General features: G+C 42.0%; 1 protein-coding gene across 1 annotated transcript; it reads left to right on the top strand.

Annotated features, from left to right (window-relative positions):
• Window positions 1–3,335: 3,335 nt before the first annotated feature.
• On the top strand, window positions 3,336–5,044 carry LOC126558318 (D-amino-acid oxidase). The gene is made up of 4 exons (XM_050214312.1): window positions 3,336–3,606; window positions 3,682–4,191; window positions 4,275–4,474; window positions 4,838–5,044. Exons 1-4 carry the CDS (start codon window positions 3,416–3,418, stop codon window positions 4,978–4,980), a joined length of 1,044 nt encoding a protein of 347 aa, XP_050070269.1. The 5' UTR covers window positions 3,336–3,415; the 3' UTR covers window positions 4,981–5,044.
• The last annotated feature ends 9,983 nt before the right edge of the window (window positions 5,045–15,027 follow it).

The raw sequence follows: 15,027 nt of genomic DNA, 5'->3' as shown, positions 1-15,027 counted from the left end.
AAGTTGAACGTAAAGTACATTCGTTCCCCTTTTCCTTCGATGATCGATGAGGAAAAGCCGGTATGTTTCAGCTCTGACATAAATTTGGCATATGCGAGTGCGTATACTAGTACAAAAACGATGGTGTACAGCTTGATCCGCCAAACAACCGATACTTTCTGCTGGTCGGATACGTTAGTTTCCTGCTGGATCGTCAATCTGTACGGAGCGTATCCGAATAGTCGCAGAATCCAGTACAACACTTCAATTGAACTGTACACATCCAACGCCTCGTTCGACAGCATGATCACAGCACTGCGATAGCTCTTTCTCCAACTAGCACGAGTATTGAATTGAAACTGACACCCAGACAGCCCTCCATTCGCTGTCCACATTAAGTGTCAGCGGATCTAAAGCTTTCTGCCGACCAAGCCCGAGAACAGAGTCGGCTTTTCGCAATTTACCACACCTCGTAAATTAATCATACACGCCAGAGTGCCATGGAGTCGATGAGAGTCGAGTCTGTGGTTGTCGTCCTGTAGGTTGGAACTATGTTTTCTATATATTTGCACTAGTCACAATGAAAATAACAGTGCTGTTAGCAGTTTAAGTGTATCATCTTCTGTCCATACAACGCTATCTTCTATTTCTTTGCATGCGGCGAGACATCTGATGACGATGAACATCAATTCAGTTACAAATGACGTTGAACAAGATTTTTATAAGAAATTTTCCACTTTAATTAAGCATTCTGGCTGAATTTCTGTCTCATACTTTTCATTACTCATTACTCCTCTTATCATTTGTCTCTACAACCTCAAAAGGCCTTGGTTTACCACTCCTGGCTCTCATAGAGTTTACTGACATACGTCATTACATCAAGTTAATGTATAAATTTATAACATACTTAAATTATTTGATCAGTTGAATTGTAAAATAAGCGAGTAAACATGAGTAAGGTGGTTTTCTGTAAGCATTGTGCACAAGTGTCTTTCAATGGAAACCGTTAAGAGCAAGTTCTCAATACACGCAAGAAGAAGCAATGAGACAAAATGGCAAATAACTTAAAAACCAACTTTGTTCGATGTTTATTCAACTTGGTGGAAAATAAAAACGGCAATTAGCCGAAGTTAAGTCGGCTGGCTACACATAGGCCAGTTGGTTCAATGTTTGCAAAGAACGCTTCCCGGAGGAATTGTTGAGAAAATGTTCACCGTTCCAACAGACCATTTGGCCAAACGATTGCAGTGTACTGCAATGCCCTGCAAGGAGACAAAACAGTAAATCACTCCAAAAGGGGTGAAAGTTTCCAAGTTTTACACTCCGAGTATTCGGTTAAGCATGGCGATGTGGAACCGGATAAAGTTTAAATTGAATTCGGCCTCATTGTAATTACGACAACGTGCTGTCCACATGGAAGACTGCTCAGTGCCAAGAAGATTTGCTCAAGCAGTACCAACGAAGTACCAGTGTAGAGATTTTTGAAAGATTCCTGCTCGATGTCTTTTCGTTTCGAAAACGAGCACTGAATGGGCACACCAACTAATGACTTTGTCTACGTAATGTTGAGTGCTGTAATTCTAAACTAAGAGAATTTCAAGTGTGAAAAAAATAGCGGGAAGCAATGAAATTTAACGAATAATTTCTACATATACATTTTATTCTGTTTTTGTCAAATGAAACAAGTAGTTGAAATAGTATTTTATACCCATAGGTAGTGCCCGAACTTGTATTCGTATAACCGAGCTTATATAGCGATTGGTAATAGAACTCTTTAACGTATTAGATAAATTGTTATACAGCAGCTACAACAATTATTGATTATCATTGTATAGCTTTAATGTCAATCTTTTCACACTGTATGTCCTTCTTATATTACGTGTAATGTTAGCTTAAAAGTTGGCTATTCGACTACGACTCAAAAACTGCGTAAGTAGCTGAAACATTTATTTTATCACTGGCAGAACCGAACGTGCTGTGACAACCATGTCGTAGAAATCAATGATACTCTCTGAAAGTGTATCATTTGGCTGCTTGAGTTGCATATGATAACCCGGATAACGGCAAAAATTGATTTGCATAAATTTGTGCTTTAATAACAGCTCCCCCGACCCGACAAGCAGTGTCGGGGTTGTCCTCAATCGAACCAGTACCACCTAAACCGAGGCATCCATGCGGGAGCTCATTAAGACCCAATGTTCACTGAACGTCTTTCGCATTAACATCACCCCCGTTTGGGAAACCTCTCGATGACGACGACACGACAAAGCACCGCAGAGATTGTCAGGGCAAAGGATATTTTATTCAACACACCGCACACTCACATCCCAACAGAAGTGCCTTCAAGCCCTGGGTTGCGTTCCTCGCAAGAAGTCCAACCGGTACAGAAAGTTTGGTCGGAGCAAGATAAGATCGTGCTGCAGCGGGCGGGCTGGCAAGAACCAATGCTAGGCAGTTGACAGGAAGGAGTGAATCCGTAGAGGAACTACATAAATGGTACATTACAATTTAATCAATTATTCACTACGATGAACTCGATTTCGATAATTCTCTTTTATTGTTCCCAGATGGAGAATTAGATAATGTTCTTATTTAAGCGCCGCAACCACTTGACACCACTCTTACTGTTTGTCTTGTACCATCATTGAATGAATGACAGGAGCTATAGCGTCCTTTTGGCAGTCTTTTCAAAACCGTAGTACTATGCTCTTCGTATTATCCTTATCGAAGAGGATTATCATCCCTACAGCATCCCTATGTATTTTGCAGACGCAATTAAACGACATTCTCTATGAGCTGCTTAAAATTAGCACAGCTGACTGAGGTGTACAGATAGCGCCTTGGCTTTTCATAGTGTGCGCTCTAAACCAGAACGTCACTGTGAAGATGTTTAGTATTGCATTTATGCTTCATTTTTTCAATCAACAGAAAAATCGAACAGATCTTTAATGTGGAATATTTATAGCACTATTGCGTCCAATACTATCGGCGGGTTCAATTTTTTCTGCACGGAAATGAACAATAATACAACTATCAGCTGTGACTATCAATCTTCTAGTAATGCTTCTCGTAAGATCTACAAAATTCACACGATCTTCTGAGCATAGCGAATTAATTGTGATAGACCTTGACTGCTACGCGGTATTGCGGTGCCGCATGGTAATTATAATCAAAATATTGTCAGATAAGTCTAGCTCACGCGCTTCCACAACACCACTAATCCTTATCGCCGCAGGAAAGCAGCAAAGTAAGCAGGAAGGTATGCGGGGTAAACAATCGAGAAGCTCAGCTATGGAAAAATTCACAACACACTATTGATAACGGTCATGTGATTGGAGTTAAAATGCTTCTTGTCCGTTACCGGTACGATCAGTACAGTGTGAACGATCGGATCACACGGTTTAATCGAAAGGTTCTGCAGAGGTGTACTAGCAACATGAAACAAATTGTGGTGATAGGCGCCGGTGTCAGTGGTCTCAGTGTTGCAGTACAGTTGGCTGAACATTATTACAATGTAGCGAATGTAACGCTGATATCCGAAGACGTTAGCCCCAACACGACGGGAGATGGATCGGCCGGTTTATGGGGTCCATATTATTGTGGGAAAACACCAGATCATAAGATAGTGTAAGGTTTATTTGCTGCGTGAAAGAGTGCTTCCCTTTGAGCGACGATAACCAAGTGCAACGCTTGTTTTTGTAGAAAATGGTCCAGCGAAACTCATCTGTTTTTCCATCAGCTGTGGAAGAACGGGCTTGGTGGAAAGATCGGTGTGTGCCTGCAACCGTGCATGCGGCTAACGACAGATCCCAACGGATATCCGGAACCAGCATGGAAGGAAATAGTGTTCGGTTGCCAGAAGATCAAGGAATCGGAACTGAAGCGGCTAAGCAATGAGCACGGACGATTGTACACGGGTGGATATCACTTTGCCACCTTCACTTGTGAGCCAACCGGCTTGTTACCGTATTTGTTTAATCGGTTTATTGCGGTCGGTGGAAAGTTCGTGGCGTCGAAAGTCCGAAACTTTGACGAAATCATCCGCAATCGACCCGTGGATCTGATTGTGAATTGTAGCGGACTTGGTTCGTTGGAGTTAGCTAGCGATAAGGCGGTGCTTCCCATTCGAGGTCAGGTAGCGCGGGTTAGTGCACCGTGGATTTATGAAGTCATTCTGGATGACAGTGACGATGGTAATTACATAATTCCCAAGTAAGATTCGAACCACCCAGCTGCTTGTTCAGAAACAACGATCCGCTCGAATTAAAATCCCTTTTCTCTGCTTAACTGTTTAGCTGCGAAACCGTCGTGCTGGGTGGAACACATCAGATGAATGACTTTAATCGCAACGTTGCACGAGACGATAGTCGATTCATTTTCGATGGATGTGAGCGTATGCTGCCTAGCCTTCGTAATGCGAATGTCACGAGCGAGTGGGTCGGTTTACGGCCAGGACGAGACAGCGTACGCCTTGAATTGGAACACTATCGATCAGGTGAGAATATACTCAACATTTGTGCATGCTTCATTTAACATTTCCATTTGTGCAGCATAGAGCAATGTGCTTCTATGACAATGATCTTGTGTCACTGAGATTCTTTATGTTAAGAAAATAAGATTGCTTTGTACTTATGCGATGAGTTTGCGCGCTAAACAGGCAAAAAACGACTGCAGCACATCATTGTACTGATAAGCAAGTCAGTTGTTTGTTTGATTTTTGTCTGTTTGCTGGGGATATGCTGTGTTTACATTTGATTGATCGTGAACGTTTGATTGTTGGTCGTACAATTTATTCAAATATAATGCATCCTTTACCATCTTTGCCTTCAATACATGTTCATTTCTTTCTTGTTCACAGATACTGAGAAGCAATCAGTGCCAATAATTCACAATTATGGACACGGCGGGTGTGGAGTGACTCTCTGCTGGGGTTGTGCTAAAGAAGTGGTCGAAATCAGTAGTACTCTCGGATGGAGTAAGCCCACCGCATCTAAACTATAGTGTTTATCTTATTTAACGCCAAAGTTGTGTGAATTTATTATAAGTGAATAAGGTTGCATAAAAATAAATGAATATTTGTAACGTATATAAACAATAGTTTAGCTATATGATTCGAATCTAATCAGCAATCAAGATGTGTTTTTCCCGGGTGTGTGTCAAAAATTTAGAGAATTGGTGCTGTATCATATGGTGCGATGTTAATACCAGATATGTTTGCAATTGTTCCATGTATTTCAAGCTTCCCAATCACTTTACTGGGTCCGTTCGGTTGATAGAGCCAGAGTCCGGGAAAAGTAGTGTTAACCGTCACTTTCGTGATGTTTAAATTAGTTGATAGTATACGTACCAAAAATAAGGTGCACAAGGATTTGCCTATCTGTACAACGCTTAAAAAGATAGCATAGTTGTTACCGTCAGCAGCTTTTTACGGGTATCACCCCAACATTATGACAATTCTTAAAGACTAACTACAGGCTTTATGCTGTTGTACAAATAATTTCAAGATTCACCAACGAAGGCTAACGGTCATGTTTTGAAATAGGTTGTGAAGGAAAAGGTGTCAACTGTGGTACGATTCCAGAGCAATCAGCCCACTCGACGTTTAGGCAAGCAGGACATTGCACATGTTGCTGATAAATTAGAAATTTATGCAAATACGCCACACTCCGACGAAAGAGACCGTCACCATCTACAGCATCGAGGCACTTGATAGTAAAACTGTGTCGCAAATGTTGACATGCGTAAAAGCGCTTGCTTCTGTGTGTCACATACCAAAACGAACCCTTCCCCCTCTTCCATTTCCCGCAAAACACATGTTCCGTTTTGCAGTGAGGCCCAAATTGTTCCCTGAGTCATACCACTTTATCGGTTGCGATAAGAAATGATCCTGGCTGTGTTGAGATGAAGCTCGACAGCTCGACGCTCACAGAAGCACCCGGAACCAGGCACAACATGCTCGTTAGTTAACAGTACGCTACCACATTCATGGGAAAGAGATACCGCATCATAGATAATATTGTCAGATGAACGCAGTTGAATCCGTTTCCTTCGGATGTTCCTCAGGACTCCCTGCGTGCGGGGCTCGTTACTTTTTGTTCTGTGACTGTTACTTGCTTTTGGTGAAATATGATGATTACGAGAAATGCGTTGTCCGCCAGAGACTCCAGCCGTTACCGTGCTAGCATTTCCGACGCACTGGGCTTGGCACTTCGAAATGCACACCAATCTCACTGACTTTGGGTGTCATAAGCCATATGTACATTCACCACCACGATAAGGAGACAGAGCATACCCGCTGGTACGCCGTCGCGCTACAAGGGCAAGGGCAGGAAAATAATATCAGAAATTATAACACGGTATTTCCACCAGTTCCGGGGTGACCCGACGGGGAGCAATGCATGCAATAGCTAATAACTTCCTTCCGTCAGACTTATCGTGTAGCGCTACGCCGGCCCTGGCCCTGGCCTGGTGGACTCGTAAATGTGTGCCGCGAATGCAAACAGGAACAGGCCCTCCGGGGGCATTTGGGACTGCTTTTTGGGGCTAGCACATGAACCATCCGTTGTCGCCATCATCATCATAGCCGTACCGAAATTAACTGAATTAGGAAGTTCAACCAACGCGTCGTACTCCATTCGTTAGGTCGTTTTGTCCAAACCATAAACTCACAGCCGTTTCGCCTGGAGCGAGAAATTCTACCCCAACGGGGTAGAACGTGTAACATCTTTCACTGTGGAGAAATGTTTGTTCGTCTTGTGCTTCCAACGTTTTGCGAATCATGCGAGGAAAGGTCAGGCAACATGTGTCGGTAAAGCCCTACGGACACCGTAAGGATATTTCGTAACTGTTACCACGTTACTAGCTATAGTTGGACAAATCCTCGTTCTCATTCGATAAGTGTTGCCATCCGCCCTTCCAATTCCCATATGTCTGACCAATACCAACTCCTAAAAGGTTTGGTAGCTACAATCTGAGACCCTCATTGTGGAACAATTTTGTACTTTAATTAAATTAAAACTCCTACCTCCCAGCGTTCGAAACAGGTTATTAGATTAAATTTTCCTTACATTCTGATCATTGTGAACTAACTGGAACCCGGTATCAAATTGAGCCTCCAAGGACAACTATTTGTGTTTTATTCAAAACGGCGGCGGATGATGTTGAAAACCATAGATTTTGCATATGAATGAACATAAATAAAAATGAAACATAACTGATCATTGATCACTTTCTCCATGAATGTTTATTACTTCCGCTTCTAAAGAAAGGGCAAGTAAATTTTTCAAACACTCACCACTTTACACAATATAAAAGGGCTACGCTTTGTTTACTTTGGCCACAAGAAAGATGGTAAAGCATAAATACGTGTGTGCTTTGGTTTTCCATTATTTCCTCTGTCCTCTGCGGAAAAATGGAACATCGACGTTGGTAACAAATGGTTTTTATGATTTCCACTACCCACAAACAATTAGTTTGTTATTAAAAAAGATTAATGAGGTTTTTTAACAGTCGGTTGCTTCTCTGTTCGGCTACGCTTCTCTGTGTCGACACACAGTAAATGTTTTGTTGGCACCATAGAACAGAAGATGAATTAGCAGCTTGTGTGAGATATTTTAAAAATTCCATTAATTTCCTTAAGAACTTAGTATTGCTTTATGCAATGCAAATGGTTTAGATTTTGATTGAAATTTTCACAAAGTGAAACTTACTGTCCTCACTACATACTCTATGAAACAAATATGGCGTTGGTTGTTGATTACATATATCCATTGTAGTGCAGTTATTGCTATCTTGTAATGCGTAAAACAACTGGAGAGCACTTCTACCACAGAAAGAAAGAGTTAAAGAGAAATACAACTATTCTCAATGTTTGAGAGGTGATATTTTGAATCAGATAATTTAAGTTGATTGTGAAAATCGTTCGTGCAACATAAGTGAAACCAGTTTAGCTAACAAGACACGCTTCAGAATGATTAATTGCAGTAGGGAATTTTGTACGGAATCACTGATAGTGTCTTCTATATCTCTAATGCGCAGACCTGTGTGTCACGAAGGAAGGATATGCCCGCGTCATCAAAATTACCAACATGCTCCGCCAAATTCCTTTACTAAGCCTCCATGGACTGAGGATAAATCATAATATTTCTCACTAAACAACTGAACCAGGCCGGAAACTTGCAAAAGATTTTGTAGCTTTTGTTGCTTCAACAACGTTTTCCTTCACCACACTGTTTCGTCATTTTGGCCTCGCCATGCTCATCGATCAATCTCTTCAATTATTCAGACGTATAAATCAAAATTCATCCTATACCTGTTTCGTTCTTGTAACACAATCCCATGAGAAAAGGGAATTTGTAAGAAAAGCAATGGATCTCATTTTCCTATACCAACGTTCTATGTTTTAAAGTCCTCAAACGATGCGTATCTAGAGAATCGATTAGACAGCGAGGCCATTAACAATTGATAAAGCACAACAATAAATAGCCTCTTTTCAAAGGACACACAGCAGTCAATGAGATATTATTAAATCGTTTTTTATCATTAAGATGACTTCATTAAACTAATCTTAGATTTTTTTTACTCAACTGCAATCAAGTAATCTTTTGTAGGGGACGAAACAATCACAATGGTGATAGTGCATGCTCGATTTACAGGATCCGTTATAAATGTACATCAATCATGAATTATGACAATTATGATTAATCGCATGCACATTCACATCACATTCATACCACGATACCGATTCTGATATATCTGCACTTATCACCATGATATTCTCTTGTGTATTAGCATTTGGCAGACAGTTTATATCATGTAGAAAGTGTGTCGGAATTAGGGTCGCAGGAGAGAGAAAAAGCTGAAAAGGGTAAAATCTATAAAAAGGGAAAACACCAAGGGACTCTTCCTGCTATAGTGGAAAAGTCGTAAAATAAAAGTTGACAAAGTTTTTGTTTCGCGACTGGGCATAATTGATTTGCGTTTTTCTACACAAATGTTACGCCAGCTTGAGGAAACGCGATGAAGTATTTCACAGCGCATGTTTTAGGTCACTGTCACTACTCCCTTTTACCTTCGCCTTGTTACCGCGGCAACTGGAAGATTGTGTTCTATTGCTGCGGAAATGAAGAGTCATTGTACTGACATTCCTTTGAACAAAGCTCCAGAACAATCCAACCACTGCACAAAACCCATCGCCTGTCTACAAAGCCCTTGCCATCCCAAAGGAACAACAACCTACACACGGACGGGAACGCACATAACCATCTGCCGGTGAGATAAGACACTTTTCCACCTCCAAGCTTCCGTGACGTTTGTCCGTGCGTTCTGACACATATATGAGCGTTGTGGCTGTACCGTTCCTTTCTACATCGATGGTTTCTTGCTGCTCGTTACCGCTAATGGATCATGCCACCGACGGAACAGGAAAACAGTACCGTCAGATTGTGCGAAAGGACGATGCACGATACCCATCACTGTGAGCGCTTTCCTACGGTGTGCGGAGTCGATGTGGTGTGGCAGGACAAATGTTTTTGGTTTTTCGATGGATAAATTTCATGCGAATTGCATACAATTGCTTCTGCTTCATGACGTTTTCTCCTAAACTTTCCATCTCAACACACATCCCCATTTCAGTGGATGCAAGCGTCTGGCACGAGAGGGACGTACTACCTTTGCGGAGGGTAGTCTTTTTATCCGTAAAACGAAACCATCTCGTACCCCAAGCAATAGCCTGGATTGCTGTACACAGTATCAGAGGAAGTGATCTTGCTCGCTCTGCACTACGTGCAGTAACATTTGTAAAGCTCAGAACACTCCCGGTTCTGACAAAGCGTTGTAGCGTCATACCTTATACTGCTCTGTCCGTGATGCGACATTCTCATCCATGGAGCAGATACAGAGAAGAAACAAAAGAAAATTCTTAAATCTCACCAAACAATCCGGCAAAGTGTCCTCAAATTATTGCGTTCTGAGATTTCGTTCGTCACCTCCCTTCGTGTACCATTGTGAAACACTTCCAGTGATGGAAAGCGTATTCTTGGAGCGGGTGTGACTCTTGCACGACAAAGGAAAGCGATCAGAACACGGGAACGAGTCCGTGAACATTGGTAAGCTTAAATTTAAGATTCGTTTAACGTACAAACATGAATACAGAATCAGTTCTCAGTTAGGTGGGAAAGATGAAGCATTGGCCCGTTCGTACCCAAAACCGTTCGCCGACAATCAGTACCAACACCGGAGGACACACCGTAAGAACATTCAAAAGGTACCGAACTTGCCGAGCTAAGGAAAACGAACGGTGCCTTATGAATATATGGTTATTTCAATGTTTTATGTTGCATAACATATTTTGCACCGTATCCGACAGATTCGGTCCCTAAAGCAAACAAAACTCGCGCGACAGCGCCTTTGCCAGAGCACTCGTGAAAACACTTCATCGAAGCTGGACATGGACAGTAGGAGGGTTGCTCGAAGGATCCTTTCACCTGAGCTTGAGGTATGTTGATGATGGGGGCCCTGAGCTGGGCAGACAAGGGACGGGCTGTGGCCCCAATGCATCTCTTTTGAATTCAGTTGTGTGGGAGACTTCCCCGAGGACTTCACCAACGCTCGGCAGAAAGATTGGAAGTGAATCTACACTTAAACGTGCGCCACGAATCCTCATCATCTGCCTTGAGGGCGTGAAGCATTATTCCCAATGGCACGCTGGTATGGTACGAATTGTTACTCAACCATAACTCCGTTAAGCACTAGCCACATTCAAATGACAATTGGTTGCGTTTCTCGTTTGTACTGTTGGTGTACCTTGTTTTCCACTAATCTGTTTAACACGGTTCGTGACCGTCATCTCTTTCTTAGTGACCAATCAACGTTCTTGCTTCATGTTTAACGTGGTGTTCCCCAAGGCAAAAGATACATGATGCACGTTATGATACTTCAACTAGCAGATCCACGTGGAATAACTCTAACCAAGGTTAGGAACATGGAACAGATTCCCTGACGGATTTATGTACCGTTTGTCGCTTGTTTATTAGAGCATGTTTTAGATGTAAAACCCAACGGGTGTGTATGCATCATAAAAAATGTGAACTTCCGATGCAGATTTTAATTAATATCAGATGCAAATCGACAACTCTCTCGAACCCACCAACATTCGATCGGACCCACAAACGCCCACTGTTGAATGTGCTAAGGATTGCAAACATACGCAACATTTTAATGTACCTTTTCTTGCACGTTCCTTCAAGGATGCCTTCCTGCGCCACGGTCTACCAGTGATTGCAGTGTTTTGGTTAGCAAAACATTCTACTTGTTCCTAACTCTTGTGCTCGTTCCAATCGTGGTTGTTGACTTTTCGAACAAATACCAGAGGCTTTGCTGTGCGACGGCGCGGCGTTTATATTTAGACGTACCGGAGGGAGTCTACAAGGGGCAACCTGTAGCCGTTTGTTGTTTTTTTCTTCTTTCGTCAATTTAACCACGACCGCCAAAAGTCAACATCCAATCCAACAAGTTAAACTGAAATTTCTGCTTGATTGGAAAGAAGCAACCCCCAAGACGTCGCGAGAAATTCGAGTCAACATGCTAGCAGGTTCCCCTTACCCGGTTGTGCTCTCGGTCACTTTATGACCTTGGTTAATTTTCGACCTATGCCAATAACCGCTCGTTCTGCCTTCTTATCGCGCTATACGGAAGTCTTAGTCCTACAGGAACGAAGAAAGATATCACAAACCTGAACGGGCTTGAAATCGAGAAAATGTTCGCAACTGCTAGAAAATTAACGTTCGCCGTTGTACGAGCTTACGCTCGCATCTCTCCGACTTTCTAAAAACGATTGGTCCGATGTCGGCCCGCGATAAATTTCCTTCGCTGTCCTTTCCACTTTTACTGCAGGAGCATGCGCTGTGCCACTATTTTACATTCAACAAAAACATGTTGCAGTTATTTTCGCGTCCCATTCATTCATTGATCGATGAGCGCACAACAACACCATGCTCAGGAAAACAAAACGACGAAAAATAGAGTGTGTCACAATGTTTATGCAGTTTTAATTTACTGTAGAATCACTTTATCGGTTTGAAACGTTTTAAACTACCCAACAACCTTTAACACCCTAAACATACAAAGGAAAATGTCAGTTTTATAGTGCGTGCAGTTTCAAAACCGCGACAAAAGGAACATAAAGTTATGCTTTTAATACCATCATATACTGGTCCTGCTTCGCACATGAGGAACGCATGGCAAAGCGTATCGTAACTGCTGGAAATAAAACCAAAATCACCCTCTAGAAATAAACCACCAAACCTGCCTAGGCTCTGTAGAACTCGACGACCCATTTTCCAACCCATTCTCTTCCCAGTTGCACGCTGCTCCCGGGTCCACTAAAAAGTTGAGTTAAAATTAAACGCCAACGTGTCCCTCATACGACAAACGATCCCGTATGTTCGCCCACAAGTATCCCAAAGTGGTTATAGTTCTATTTCGTTTTTAACCCAATTCCACTCACCAACTTTACCGGCAACCAACGTTCAAACAAAATCCTCAAAATAATACGGGCCACCACAGCCGAGGGATTCTCTGGCCGGATTCACTGTTTTCTAACCCAACGATCTTCCTAACGACACACACACATATCTATATCTATATATGTATATACTTTCCTCTTCGGTTACGTGGACACATTTATGAAAAAGTGACCGATTCGATTTGTTTTTCTTTCACCACCTGCTTCTTCATTGTCTTTCATAGCCGTTTCATCAAAAATATCCCGCTGCCTAAAAATAAAACACAGCACTGCAACCTACGATTGAAGGACTTCACTATGCTGCTGTGTACATGCTGTACGATTTCGGAAACAAAATATGAATAAAACAAAGTGGTAATAGCAGCTAAGGGAAATGTAATAAAAATATGTGAAACACATTCTCGGCACATGCCACACATCCCTGACTGCCCATTTTCCTATCATAACCGGCTTTTCCTGGGCAAATGTGCTTGTGGAGACATTAGCGCCTTCCGAAATGAATGAAACAGATCGTTTCGACACGTCGTTGCTTGGAATGAGACCAGCCCGACAGTAACTTCTGCCCGGAGATTGGATTTTCTAGAAGCCTTTGTTTCATCAGCTTCATACAGCTCGTACAGTGCACAAGTTAAGGTTTTTGCAATTGATTGTTGTGCTTGCTCAATCCGAATGGAGAAACGGTCTCAATTGAGCCATTGTATGGGCTACTAATGTATTGGTTTTGACTTCTTTTTTTTCAACAATCTGACCGCTAGACACATTATTCTGTTTTAGTGTAACATCTCTAACATGTACTTCAACTAACTGTAACATCTCATAAACTACTTCAACGCTCATTAAACTATGTTCTCAATCAAAGCTATTTATAGTTTTCTAAAAGAAGCAAAACAAGAAAACTGTTTTCATTTCATAGTTATTTCAGCTGTTTGTTAAGTATTTAAACATCACAATTTAATTAATAAAGTTATATCTGTTTGAGATTAGAAATCTCTTTTCGAATATGTATTTGATTCTCACAAGACATCGTTGCTTTTGGCGAAGCAGCAGGAAGAACAAAAACAGGACATTTCGTCCATAAAAGCGCTCGTCAAAACATCGTTGAAAGAAAAACTCATTTTCTTGAACCTGCTTAGCTCACGGTCATTCACCGACAATGATCTTCGCTTCCCTGGGCACGACTATCATTTTTCGTGCCATTTTCACACCCATGCAGACACACACCGTTGGTTGAGTGAAAAATGAACCACTGCCAGATCTTGACACATTGATTAGCTTTTCCTTTGACTGGAAAACTGACGAATTACGACTGATTACAGCTTACTGCTTGCCCACATTTATGCTAGTGGGCGTCATGCTGTGTCCACTCTCGCCCAGGGCACAATCCTTCATTTAGATACGCTTAAAATTTGCCTTAAGTATTATCAATGTCGCCTCTTTTTGTGTTTGGTTTCCAAAAGTTCTACGGCACACACAAATTTCGCCATGAAAAGGCCTTTGATCATAAAGTATCTAAAGTGTCTAGCTTCACATTAAGACTGTGCCGAAAATAAAATGGAGATATTATTGCAATGCAACCCACTTTGAATGCCGGCAGCGTTTGAAATCTTCAAACAAAGTGTTATACAGTTTGTGCGTTGTATGCTAACGTGGTAGTGCTTAATTTACGATACGAGAAAATTAAAACTATTCTCCCGATGGTAACAACTTCCAGCAGAACCAGAAGGCAGGATTTAATTCAGCCTGTGAATCGGAAGATACCTCAGGTGAATCCTTTCCCTTATCTCGTTCTTCGGAAGGGTTCTCGCAAAACCCCCAGCTGGGATTGACCGCATGTTGCCGTTGGTGATAGCCGTTACACCATTCCCCATTCCAATCGTTTTGACCGTTGGTGTAGTGCACTGGGAGCGACATCTGGAATGGGTCATATTTTGTTCAAAATAAACGCTTGTCACGTAAAACATTTATTTTATTCCGCTTATCTCTTTATCGGAAAACTTTACGTTCGTCATTATACCGTTTCACTCGGTCTTCTTGACCAGGGAAAAATACAAAATGGAAATTGAAGCCGTGCCGAGCACTCCTCTTTCATTCACAGGATATGAAAGTTGACAGCAATGTTGCACCGATTGTTCTTCTCCTTCCTATCTATGTTGCCGGATTTCATTCGGAGCACCATCTAACGTGTCTGGTTGACAGAAATCCCACGGAAATGTGTAGCGTTGCGCACAGAAGACTAATTTCCCAGCCCCCACCAGACGCAACTTCCTGGACATCCGGTTAAGTTGCCGTTTTTAAATGATTTAACGTCATTACGCTGCCCGGCTGTGGATAACATTTTCTTTTTGTTGCAATTTAAATAAATTATCGCCCCTCAGTACTGTGGCTCCGGTGGAAAGCGGCTGAAGTCAGTGCACTGTGCAGCATCACAAGGCCGGATACTGTCGCCAATGTTTGCGTACAGTTGCAATGTTAAAAGTTTCCATCACTGTCACTGATCTTCCACAGCACGGTGTCCCAATTCCTTG

Source organism: Anopheles maculipalpis, chromosome 2RL (assembly GCF_943734695.1).
Source record: "Anopheles maculipalpis chromosome 2RL, idAnoMacuDA_375_x, whole genome shotgun sequence".
Taxonomy (NCBI): Eukaryota; Metazoa; Arthropoda; class Insecta; order Diptera; family Culicidae; genus Anopheles; species Anopheles maculipalpis.
Note: the sequence above shows the minus strand (reverse complement) of the source record. Positions and strands in the feature narration are given on the sequence as shown.